This window comes from Ranitomeya variabilis, chromosome 1 (assembly GCF_051348905.1).
Source record: "Ranitomeya variabilis isolate aRanVar5 chromosome 1, aRanVar5.hap1, whole genome shotgun sequence".
Lineage (NCBI taxonomy): Eukaryota > Metazoa > Chordata > Amphibia > Anura > Dendrobatidae > Ranitomeya > Ranitomeya variabilis.
In genome coordinates, this window is record NC_135232.1 from 862,248,605 (window position 1) to 862,262,135 (window position 13,531).

Sequence of the window (13,531 nt, forward strand, 5' to 3'; positions counted from 1 at the left end):
AGAACTACAAATGATGTTATAAGACAAAAGCACAAATTGAAGAGATATTACAGCAGAATATTTGTTCATGAGGTGGGAGGTGTGATGCCTCCTAAAGACAAGCCAAGGAAATCAAATTAGGCCTGTTGTTACAAATGGAGAGGCAGTGGGAATATTCTTAGTTTTCTGGAGTCCATCTGGTGGAGTTGTGAATTGTATCCATGTAGTGAGTCATAAATCCAGGTGTTAAATTGAGTCCTGGTGTCAAAGAATTGAACATTTTTATCAGTTTGAATCCTCAATTTTTTCTCTCTCTGTCGTCATTAAAATTACCTTTCAGTATTAAGACTTTTAAATTTGTCATACAGTGTCCAGGTCCAGAGAAATGTTTTCCCACAATCCTGTCCAGTTCATTCCTGATTGTGTGTCTGTGTAGATTCATCCTAGTTTGTAATTTTTGCAAGATTTCCTCAATAAAGATACCTGCAGGGAACCTTGAACATTGTATCATGTGAACCACATTGGAGGTAGTACATGAAAAGAAATCCATGACCTTATAGTCCTGATTTGTGTTTGCTATACCGACTGTATTTCTGGGCAATATGTGGGTAAAATTTTTAATTTTATGAATTTTTACATGGACATGTGAGGAGAGAAGTGGTAGTTCTGGGAACATTTCTTCCTGTTTGTGGTCTTTGTAGAATATGGATTGGAGCTCAGCACCAATTTTCCTTAGGATGCTTATGTGGGTGTTGTATGTGACCACAAGAGGCACCCTGTTGTTGACCTCCTTCAGTCTGTAATCCAGGAGGTTTCTTCCTGGGTTCCTTGTAGCTCTGTGGATCTGTTCATCAATTACCAGTAGTGTTGAGCGATACCTTCCGATATCCAGAAGTATCGGTATCAGATTGGATCGGCCGATATCCAAAAAATATTGGATATCGCCGATACCGATACCCGATACCAATGCAAGTCAATGGGACACAAATATCAGAATGTAAATAAGCCCTTTCTGTGCTTCTACATCCTGTTCCGGAGGGGGAAAAAGTGTGAGCGGTGCGTGTGTGGACACTGTGCGTGTTTGCGTGTGCGAGCAGGGTCAGTGCGGGCCTGCTGGGGATCTGTATGGGCATCTCAGGGCTCTGTGCAGGCCTGCCGAGGATCTGTGCTGCCTGCTGGGGCTATGGGAGGGCTGCTGGGGCTCTGTGTAGGCCTGCCGGGGCTCTGTGCTGCCTGCCAGGGCTATGTGCATATGTGTATACTAAATACATACATACTACATACATATATACTACATACATACTACATACTACATACATACTACATATATACAGTACATACATACTACATACATACTACATCCATACATACTACATACATACTACATGCATACTACATACATACATACTACATCCATACATACTACATACATACTACATACATACATACTACATACAATACATTCATACATTACATACATATAGACATACAGTACATTAAAAATAGATTACATACTCACCTTTACTTGTCATTTTGTTCCGTGAAGCCAGTGTCATCTGTAAAAAAGATTAACTCTGCCCCAGAATGGGCAGCGGATGCGATGAAAAACTGCATCTGCTGCACACGTCGTGCACAAATTTTACAACGTACGTCGGTACGTCGGCCCGACGCATAGCGATGGACCCGTACTGACACAAGTATGAAAGAGGCCTTAATGAGCATTGAATTAAAAAGAAAAAAAAAAACAGCATGGGCTACCGCACAATTTTCTGCGCCAGAGGAGGAAAGCCGACGGCCGGGGGCCAATATTTGTAGCCTGCTATGAATATCAGCCCACAGCTGTCTGCGTAGCCTTTACTGGCTATTAAAATAGGGGACCCCCCAAAAAATGACATGGGGTCCCCCTATATTTTATAGCCAGAAAGGGTAGGCAGACCGCTCTGGGCTGATATTCATAGCCTAGAGAGGGGCCATGGATATTGGCCCCCCCGGGCTACAAATACCAGTCCACAGCCGCCCCGGAAATGGTGCATCTGTGAGATGTGCCAATTACGGCACTTAGCCCCTCTCTTCTCACTCCCGTGTAGCGGTGGGATATGGGGTAATAAGGGGTTAATGTCACCTTGCTATCGTAAGGTGACATTAAGCCAGGTTAATAACGGAGAGGCGTCAATAAGACACCTATCCATTATTAATCCAATACTGGTAAAGGGTTAATAAAACACACATATTAGGAAAAAAGTATTTTAATATTCTTCATTTCACCATACTTACCATACTTCAGCACCTGCAAAAAACGTAAAATAATAAACCGTATACTACCTGTCCGCCGTAGTCCAATTAATAACGAGTGTCCCACGACGATCTCCCCTATAGAACAGTGACATCTGGTGATGTCACTACTCTATAGGACCTTCAGTGACACACTGACAGGAGACAATGGCTCCTGCAGTGCATCACTGAACTATAGTAACCTGTGAGTCTCACTTTATGGCAATTGCTGCGTGGGAAAATTTCTCACACAGCAATGGCATAAAGTGAGACTAGGGACTTTTTTTTTTACAGCAGGAATACAATGCAGAAGGATACCTTCCTCCCGTCATTGTGTTCCTGGAGCCCCTGGATAGCGGTTGCATCAGCTGATGCTGCCGTTCTCCATGGGAGATCGCCGTGGGACACTCGTGGATTTCTGCGGACAGGGAGTATATTGGTTGTTTGTTATTTTAATTTTTTTTTACAGATGACACAGGCTTCGGGGAACAAAATGACAAGTAATGGTGAGTATGTAATCTATGTTTAATGTACTGTATGTCTATATGTATGTATTGTATGTAATGTATGAATGTATTGTATCTAGTATGTATGTAGTATGTATGTATGTATGTAATATGCATGTAGTATGTATGTAGTATGTATGTATGTATGTAGTATGCATGTATGTAGTATGTATGTAGTATGTATGGTATGTATGTAGTATGTATGTAATGTATGCAGTATGTGTGTAGTATGTATGTAGTATGTATTGTATGTAGGCAGTATGTATGTAGTATGCATGTAGTATGTATGTATGTAGTATGTATGTTGTATGTAGCATATATGTATGTAGTATGTATGTATGTATGTAGTATGCATGTTGTATGTATGTATGTAGTATTTATGTATGCAGTATGTATGTAGTATGTATGTTGTATGTATGTATGTATGTAGTATGTATGTATGTAGCATGTATGTAGCATGTACAGTATGTAGTATGTATGTAGCATGTATGTAGTTTGTATGTAGCATGTATGTAGCATGTATGTAGCATGTAGTATGTATGTAGTAGGTATGTATGTAGCATGTAGTATGTGTGTTGCATGTATGTAGCATTTATGTAGCATGTATGTAGTATGTGTGTAGCATGCATGTAGCATGTATGTAGTATGTATGTAGTATGTAGCATGTATGTAGCATGTATGTAGTATGTATGTAGTATTTTTTTTTACATTCAACACATTAGCCGGAAGATGGGACTACTACTGTCCCATCATTGGCTAATGTGTCAATCACTGTCATTGTAGCAAGCATTGTCTGCCGGGACTTGTAGTCCCATTGGACGATGCCTGCACAGACACAAAGACCCCTCGGCAGCCCGCACAGACCCCAGAGAGGCCCATACAGACCCCCGGCAGGCCCACACAGACCCCCCCGCAGGCCACACAGACCCTGGAGAGGCAGCATAGACCCCCGTCAGGCCACACAGACCCCCGGCAGGCCGCATAGACCCCCCGGCAGGCCGCACAGATCCCCCAGCAGGCCACACAGACCACCGGCAGGCCGCACAGACCCCCGAGAGGCTGCACAGAGCCCCGGCAGGCACGCACAGACCCCCATACGGTCCCGCACAGACCCCGCCCACACAGAGACACACAGTCTCCGCCCACGCACCACCCACACTCCATTATAGTGCATTATTGCCCTATGGGAACTTCCGATTCCGGTATCCGATATCGCAAAAATATCAGAACTCGGTATCGGAATTCCGATACAGCGAATATCGGCGATACCCGATATTTGCAGTATCGGAATGCTCAACACTAATTACCAGTGGATGGTATCCTTGCTGTAGGAATGTATTCCTCAGTGATAGCTGGTGTAGTTTTCTGTTCTTACTGTCCGAACCGATTTGAATGTACCTCAGAGCATGACTGTAGTTGATGGATTTTTTTGTGTGTCTTGGATGAAAGCTGTTCCATCTGAGATATGCCGGATGTCCTGTGGGCTTATGGTAAATTGAAGTTTTTATGGTGTCCTTGATGTACATGGTCGTGTCCAGAAAATATAATTGGGACTTTTGGGGATTGTCTGGTATTAGTTCCAGTAGTGAGCATAATGTAGAATCAAGCCCATTGATGATATGTGTTCGTTTCACGGTGCATTTTTTGGTGGGATCTTCCTGAAGTGGAGTATAGTATTTTCTATCCAAGAGTTGTCGTTGTGCTTCCTGGATGTTAGCCAATGAAGCTATCACTCCAAGAATACTTTGTCTTTGTTGGGTATAAAAGTATTTACATCAATGTTATGGGGTAGAAACTAAACAGATTGCTATATACTAAAGGTTTGGGGGAAAAGCTTCATTATAACCTGTTATTATGTTATTTATTATATTTCTCTTTAATTTGGGTTTAGCAGTCAAGAGGGTGGTTCAGCTCAGTGATGGGAAGTCTTTCAATCGCTGACTGTAACCTCATATGCTAGTCTTAAACCCAAACCTGATCTTAAAATCCACAAATTGTGTGTAAGTGCAATTGCTCAATATTTGGCAATTAAAGCTTTCTAGATTTTAAAGCCTCACTTGTGTACCATGTGAGTATTATTACAAGTTCATAATGTAAACACAAATAGTTCAATTTTTTCAAAACCAGTAGCGGAACAAGAAATCCCAAATCATAAACATTGTCAGAGTACATAGACAAGATAATTGAAACAAACCATAAACACATAATAAAGGCCCACCACTACATATTAGATAAAAGTCAGCTGATCCCACCAATTTTGACAATAGAAGCCTACCATAAGCTGTCCTCCTACAAATTTTGCTGAGGGACATAAGGATTAGACAGTTGGAATTCAATCACATGATGTTTTTGTTCTGAACGTTGATTAGCTGCTAAAAATTATACTATCAGCTTCTCTCTTATAGGGAATACAGAAATGCTCATCATAGCTAATTGTTCCAGTGTTTGATTAAGTTGAAAAAGAATGCTGAGTGTCAGCTAAATGTTTGTTTCTGTCAATAGCTTTGAAATGTTTTATGTCCAGCTTAAGGCTTTGCTTAGCCTGTACACAGATATAAAGTTAGCCAAATATTGGCATCTTTTAGAGCCGTTCCTGATGGATTAAATAAAAGTATAATTTTGGTTTGAACAAAAAACATATTTCATTTCAAACTCTGAAGTGGTTGTTCAATGAAGACTAGATTGGTCCTGATACTTTATTAGGGCATCATGGAAAGGAGGTCCCCTGCTGTACAAGATAAAATAGAAAAGTTATGGGTGGCAATCTCGGTGGATAGGTGTTCAGTGATATGGTGGATATCCAATATCTAGAAAATAATGTCGAAAAAATATCGCTCTCCTTTGTTCCAGTGAAGAAAATTGTATTAAACTGCCAGCTTCTCAACTGAGTGTCCATCACTCTGCTCTTAACAGGATGTGATCAAGATGCTGGATGACCAAAACCTGGTCCATCTTGTAAAGTTTGGTATCCTTAAATGTGACATGCTGAAAGAATAAAAACAGTTTCTTCACTCCAGCTAAGGAGTGCTATGGTCTTTAGCATTTTATTCACAGCTGCATAAGGGCCACCCTTCAGGTGGGCTCAAAGTGTCTTTACATTTCATGCATGGGAATTTATCCAAATGGTTACCAGGTAATCTTACATTTTCCCTACTGCAGAGGAATTGCCTGGCTGAACACATTTTGGGAAAAGTATTCTCTAATGAAACAATACCTTTAAGTACTGTCCCCTTGGTATTTGAAAGTGCTCACAGTAAAATTCTTAAAATCTTAAAATTAGATTCATGCAGCCAAAACAATGGATAACAAATTGGTTGTGCCAAGTGCCATGTTTTACTCTAAAATGCTTGGGGGTTTCAGAATAATCATAGTTTGAAAAGCCTATGCACATGTATAGAAAAGACCTGCCAATCAACTAGAGTAGATGATGCCGTACTAGTCATCTCTTTCCCTTTAGTCCCCGACCAAGTTTTCAAGCTATGTCTTCTCTGAGACACTACAGCCGGGCTCTGATTTATGTTGCTTGGGGTAACATGATTCTATCAGAGTCCTTTTAAATACAGGTAGATAAAAAGTGTATTTCTGCAGCCCTGGCAGTCAGTAAAGTACTGTGTTGATTTTTCAATCTGTATAGTTTACTCAATACTACTCATTTCCCATTCGGTGATCCCAAATCAGATAAAGTAAAATTATTCTGGGACAAATGCAACTTTGAATGTGGTTTGCATCATTCTTTTATAGTTACGCTATATTCAGTAATAGTTTCACTTAAAGTTAATTTAATGTTTCAAATTAACAAATTCTGAAATATTTTTATAACATTAGAATACAAAACAAACACTGGCGCTCACCCAAAAAATGGCAGTCCTCAGCTGCTGGGATCAATCAGGGTAATGCCCCCCTGTATATCAATATAGATCAGTACAACCAGTAGATACCGCGCTTAAGGATGCATAAATGGATGTGAACCGGTGTTCACCCATCCGGTATATATATATACATCCAGCACGGGCCCGCATTGAACTGTAGCAGCCTCACTCAAGGTAAGCCTCAAGCTATCGGCACCTTATAAAGTGATAGATTGGCTGTGCTACTCGTGGCAGGTTGTGCTGGGGCGGTGTGATTTCATCAGTTCAGGGAGGTTTTTTGGCACTGAGGATCCACAGGGGGGTCTTATTCCATTCTCGTACTTTATGTTATCCATTTATGCATCCTTAAGCGTGGTATCTACTGGTTGTACTGATCTATATTTTTATAACATGTATTTATACTGTTTATTGCTGGAGTATGTTTAGTTGTGAGAACAAATGTTTTAATATTTATTCTGATTTATTTTTTTTAGAGAGCTGACGTAGGGATTTCTGCCTTGACTATCACTCCCGACCGAGAGAATGTAGTAGACTTTACAACACGCTATATGGATTACTCTGTGGGAGTTCTGTTGAAAAAAGCTGAAAGAACAGTGGACATGTTTGCCTGCTTGGCACCATTTGACCTATCTCTTTGGGCCTGTATTGCTGGGACTGTTCTGTTGGTAGGTCTCCTGGTCTACCTGTTAAACTGGCTTAATCCTCCACGCCTGCAGATGGGTTCTATGACTTCTACAACACTGTACAACTCGATGTGGTTTGTCTATGGATCCTTTGTTCAACAAGGTACATTTAATTTATTTTAATATGAAATATGTTAAAGTCTGTTTTAATCTAGCCTAGTTTATTTTGAGCCAGAATTACAATGAAGAGACCTTCCATTGTTTAAAGGAAAACTGAAATGATCTATTGCTGAATATTAAACACTTTTTTTTAAAGCTAAAATGTCTGGTGGCTTGACCTTTCCTATTTTTCACATTTATACTAAGATATCTGAAATCTTGCATTTTTAAATTGTTTGCAATGCCTCACAATAGGCTTATGTTCTCTTTTCTACAGAGAATATTTTTAGCCATGCCTGATTATTAGCATGGGGCAGAACCCCACAAAATAGTAATGAATATACAGCTCTGGCAAAAATTAAGAGATCACTGCAAAATGTTCGGTTTGTCTGATTTTTCTCTTTATAGGTATATTTTTGAGTAAAATGTAAATTACTCTTTTAGTCTATAAACTTCTGACAACATGTCTCTGAATTTCCAAGTAATAAATTTTGTATTTTTTTCTGAAAAGGAGAAATGGTCAATTAAAAAAAAAAGAAAAAGTTCATAATCATTTAGAAACAACAATACTAATGTTTTATCTCAGGAAGAGTTCAGAAATCAATATTTTGTGGAATAACCATGGTTTTTAATTACAGTTTTCATGCGTCTTGCCATGTTTTCCACCAGTCTATCACACTGCTTCTGGTGCAACAATTTAAGCAGTTCTTCTTTGTTTGAGGGCTTGTGACTATCCATCATCCTCTTGATTACATTCCAGAGGTTTTCAATGGGGTTCAGGTCTGGAGATTGGACTGCCCATGACAGGGTTTTGATGTGGTGGTCTCTTAATTTTTCCCAGAGCATTATATTAAAAGAAAGCCAAGATGAGACCATCTTCAGATTAAGGCTTCTTAGGTTCATTTGGGTGCAGAAAAGTAAATCCCTGAACTGATATTTGAAGCTTAGAAGAGCAGCACATGCAAGAAGACAATTTCCATAATACTGTAAAGAAAATAAAAAAATATACAGTCAGAACCTTTTTACCCAACATTCACTTGTTCTGCTGTCACTGGTGTATGGGTGGATGACAAACTCATATTCAGTGGCCAGTGTCAGGCAGCTGCTACAAAGGCAAATAAAATAATGGGATGTATTAAAAGAGGCATAGATGCTCATGAGGAGAACATAATTTTACCTCTATACAAGTCACTAGTTCGACCACACTTAGAATACTGTGCACAGTTCTGGTCTCCGGCGTATAAGAAAGACATAGCTGAACTGGAGCGGGTGCAGAGAAGAGCGACCAAGGTTATTAGAGGACTGGGGGGTCTGCAATACCAAGATAGGTTATTACACTTGGGGCTATTTAGTTTGGAAAAACGAAGACTAAGGGGTGATCTTATTACAATGTATAAATATATGAGGGGACAGTACAAAGACCTTTCTGGTGATCTTTTTAATCATAGACCTGAGACAGGGACAAGGGGGCATCCTCTACGTCTGGAGGAAAAAAGGTTTAAGCATAATAACAGACGCGGATTCTTTACTGTAAGAGCAGTGAGACTATGGAACTCTCTGCCGTATGATGTTGTAATGAGTGATTCATTAATTAAATTTAAGAGGGGACTGGATACCTTTCTGGAAAAGTATAATGTTACAGGGTATATACACTAGATTCCTTGATAAGGCGTTGATCCAGGGAACTAGTCTGATTGCCGTATGTGGAGTCGGGAAGGAATTTTTTTTCCCCATGGTGGAGTTACTCTTTGCCACATGGGTTTTTTTTGCCTTCCCCTGGATCAACATGTTAGGGCATGTTAGGTTAGGCTATGGGTTGAACTAGATGGACTTACAGTCTTCCTTCAACCTTAATAACTATGTAACTATGTAACTATGTAACTATGTAACTATGTCACTGGTTCCCAAGAATAGGATTGGTTTGCACCTGTTCTCATCAAAGTTAGAAAATATTCAATTTTACTGTACATCATAGCTTGTGGGAAATGTGGAGTTAGCCTAATGAGAGTTCTTGGGGTCATTGTTCTCCAACTGATTGGACTCTTATTAAGTTGGTTCTGCACCTTAAAATGTTGTCAGCTGTACTATAGTTCACAGACAGCTATTGCAAATGCATACTTGGATTGGCAGTGTATGCATGTGTTCATAATGTGAAGAAGGAAAGAAGAAGCTGCCTGTCATCTTCAAATGTAGCTTATCTCCAGTTGGAGTAAATGATTGGGAAAGTTGAAATTCAACTCACACAATCACAATTTCTCACCAACATAAGTATTTGGGAAAGAGATTGTTGCCTGGTCCAGAGATCGGTTATATTGTTTTTGAGTCCAGTGAAAGAGTAAAGTCCAAAAATGTGTAATTTATCTGAGTCTGGCAAAGAAATGGAGTCCTGTGCAGAATCACATGATCATTTTCAGTCAGTACAAACCAGGTAGTAATTTCTTTATAATGTTCCCCTGTTTATCATTTTAGCTATGAGTGTACCCTTTGGTATTGTTCTATTAGGAAATTACACTAATGTACTTATTTAAAGGGACTCTGTCACCTGAATTTGGAAGGAACAATCTTCAGCCTTAGGGGCGGGGTTTTCGGGTGTTTGATTCACCCTTTCCTTACCCGCTGGCTGCATGCTGGCTGCAATATTGGATTGAAGTTCATTCTCTGTCCTCCATAGTACACGCCTGCGTAAGGCAAGATTGCCTTGTGCAGGCATGTACTACGGAGGACAGAGAATGAACTTCAATCCAATATTGCAGCCAGCATGCCGCCAGCAGGTAAGGAAAGGGTGAATCAAACACCCGAAAACCCCGCCCCTAAGGCTGAAGATTGTTCCCTCCAAATTCAGGTGACAGTGTCCCTTTAATTATGTTTATCACTTGATGGAGGCCCGATGCGATGGGCGGTAATGTCACAATGGGGGCAGGCTTTGCAGAGTTGAGACTCTCTCCCCCCATGTTCTCACCCACCTATCTACTCTCTTTTTTCCCCATGTGCTGACTTCTCTATTCTGTCCTCTCTTCTTTGACCTGTCTACTCCATGTGTTCTCCCCTCATGTGCTGTCTCCCCCTGTGCTCTGTCTCTCTCACCCCTGTGTGCTTTCTTTGCGTGTATGTGATGCGTACGGCGTATATCGTGTGTGTGTGTGGTGCGACGGTGTTCCACTGGTGGTACTGCGCAGGAGGCTGGTACCACCAACAGTCTCCATATTGAGATACCTATCGCTTGGGTGTCCCAATATGGAGGTCAGTGAATTTCCGCCGCTTGGAATTCTGGGATCCGGACACATCTGGATGGAACAGGATGTGAAGACATTACAAGGTAAGCATATATGAAGATATACAATGTACAGATGTATGTATCTGTGAAAGATTTCTTCAGCCTTCATGTCAGTGGATTTATAATAGCTAAACCTTCTCTGTTTGTAGCTTGAGGCTGAGTTCACACGTAGCAGAATTCTGCGCCTCCTGCCGTGGGTATATCGCATGCAGAATTTGCATGCATATACCCGCAGAAAACTAGCGTTTTGCAAGCATAATTAGCTTGCAGAATGCTAGCGTTTTCCAAGCGATCTGTAGCATCGCTTGGAAAACTGTTTGACAGGTTGGTCACACTTGTCAAACATAGTGTTTGACAAGTGTGACCAACTTATTACTATAGATGCAGCCTATGCAGCATCTATAGTAAAAGATAGAATGTTAAAAATAATAAAAAAAAAAAAAAAAAAAGGTTATACTCACCTCAGCGGCTTCCGTTCCTAATGCTGTGTGTTCAGGACCTTCCATTGACGTAGCGGTCACGTGACCATGGGTCATGTGACCGCGACATCATCGCAGGTCCTTCACACACACCTCGGAAGCCGCTGAGAAGGTCGGGCCGCCAGAGGGTGAGTATATCGCTATTTTTTATTTTAATTCTTTTTTTTTACCACTTATATGGTGCCCAGTCCGTGGAGGAGAGTCTCCTCTCCTCCTCTCCTCCACCCTGGGTACCAACCGCACTTGATCTGCTTACTTCCCGCATGGTGTGCACAGCCTTGTGCGGGAAGTAAGCAGATCAATGCACTCCTATGTGTGCAGAATCGCCGCGATTCCGCAATTTTAATGAACATGCTGCGTTTTTTTCTGGATTGCGATTCCGCTCAGGAAAAAAATGCAGCATGTGCACAAAAAATGCGGATTGCATTCTGTTACATAGGATGCTTAATGTTAGCGTTTTTTTCGCGGTTTTATAGCGTTTTTATAGCGAAAAACCGCAAAAAAAATGCAAAAAATCTGCTATGTGTGCACACAGCCTGAAGGTGTTTTCTTGGAATTCCAGTACTAACATAATTGTTTCTTCTTTTCGTTTTCCCTGCATGTTTATCTGATATGAGAAAAGATAACAGCAGGCTTATAATCTGAAATATGACACATCAGTATGAGGGATAATAAAACAACAGAAAATGAAATAGGACAACTACTCGGAGAACTATGCAGTATAGTGAGGAGATCTAATCAGAAAGTCCCATTAGGCTACCAAATATCAGTGCGGTATTGAAATACTTTCATTAGTATTGTCATCTAATATTTCACTTTCAGTTTAAACATAACACAAACTTTATTTGCTAAATCTCTACTGTTTACTGAGCCAAGACCACATGGGAATAGTAGGATAATTGTAAGTGACAGACACACAATGTAATTGCAATTTTTTTTCCTGAGTTTTTACTTGCCTGAGACTTGTAAGACTTGTGTTTTGCAGAATATCATCGTCAATAGCTTTTTTAAATGAAGACAGTCCAAAAAGCCTTGCTTACCCTTTAGAAATAAGATATTATATAGTCAAATATTATGATTTTACCTTATTCTATCCATCTATCTATCCAATATCTAGCTATCTATATATCTCATATATCTATCTATTATCTATCTATCAATCTACCTATCTATTTACAGTATCTATCAATCAATCTATCTGTCTATCTTATATCTCTCTCTATCATCTATATGTCAATCTATCTCATATCGCTATCTCTATCTATTATCTATCAATCTGTCTCATATCTATTATCTATCTATCTATCTACCTATCTATCCACCTATCTATCCCATATCTATCTATCTAGTTATCTATCTATCCATCTATCTGTCTATCTATATATCCCATATCTATCTATCTATCCATCCATCCACCCATCCATCCATCCATCCATCTAGCTATCTCTATCTACCAATCATCTGTATGTCTACTGTATCATTTACTGTCTGCTAAGCTTAGTCTTAAAACTCACGAGAGATTTAATATGTATAGTCGATTGATGCATTGTAACTAGAGCTGAGCGGATCTAATAAGGTTTAAAATTGCCAAAACGCATTGATTTTACCTAAAAAATTGATATTCCACAAAGTTATACTATGTGAACTGAATTTTCCTTATTATTCTCTGGAGTCTCTTCAGACCCCAGAGAACAAAAAAGGGAGAAGTGAAAAAAGCAACTAAATCTTATGTGCCACTCCCTCTGCTCACATCTGGTCCTATGTGGCTCTTCTTTTCACCATTGCACACCACATGTCTGTCGGTTTTACTTTTCTATGGGACTTCTTAGCATGACACAGCCTCAGAAGTTTCTGCATGCAGTAGTAATGTTTTCACAACATTATGACAAGCAGGGACAGCTGAAAACTAGTGAGTACCTTTTGTCTTCTCCTGTTCAGCAAAATGGCACCCAGCTGCCATTCTGCCCTATCTGACTCCACAATCTGCCCCATCTGACTCCACATCTCACCGGAATAGCAGGAACACGAGCTGCACACAACCAGGATAGAGCTGCTGCTTAGAGCTGAAGGACATGTGGTGATGTCATCATCATGTGATCAGGAGGCAGAGCTGATAAATGGTGAATGACCTATGATAATGATGATGTCACCACAGGTCCTTCAACTCTTGCTTTCTAACAGTTCAGGTGTTGGCTGCTGAGCTGATGTGTGTGCCCAGTAGGTCAGGTGGAGGGCAGGTCTGCACAGCAACAGATTTTAACTTTTTACTGGTGTCTGCATGCCTCTGACCTGCTGGGCCCATGACCCCCTGGGCCCCATTGCAGTCGTGACTGCTGCGACCTTGGTAGTTACGCCCTTGTATATAGGTATG

At 40.4% G+C, this 13,531-nt stretch overlaps 1 protein-coding gene across 2 annotated transcripts in view; it reads left to right on the forward strand.

The window, feature by feature from the left end:
* GRID2 (glutamate ionotropic receptor delta type subunit 2) overlaps nt 1-13,531 on the forward strand; it is a 1,941,594-nt gene that overhangs the window by 1,524,087 nt on the left and 403,976 nt on the right. For both annotated transcript variants that reach the window (XM_077277244.1, XM_077277251.1), the window contains exon 11: nt 7,099-7,411. In XM_077277244.1, coding sequence (XP_077133359.1) covers nt 7,099-7,411 — 313 coding nt within the window. The remainder of the gene's footprint in view (nt 1-7,098; nt 7,412-13,531) is intronic.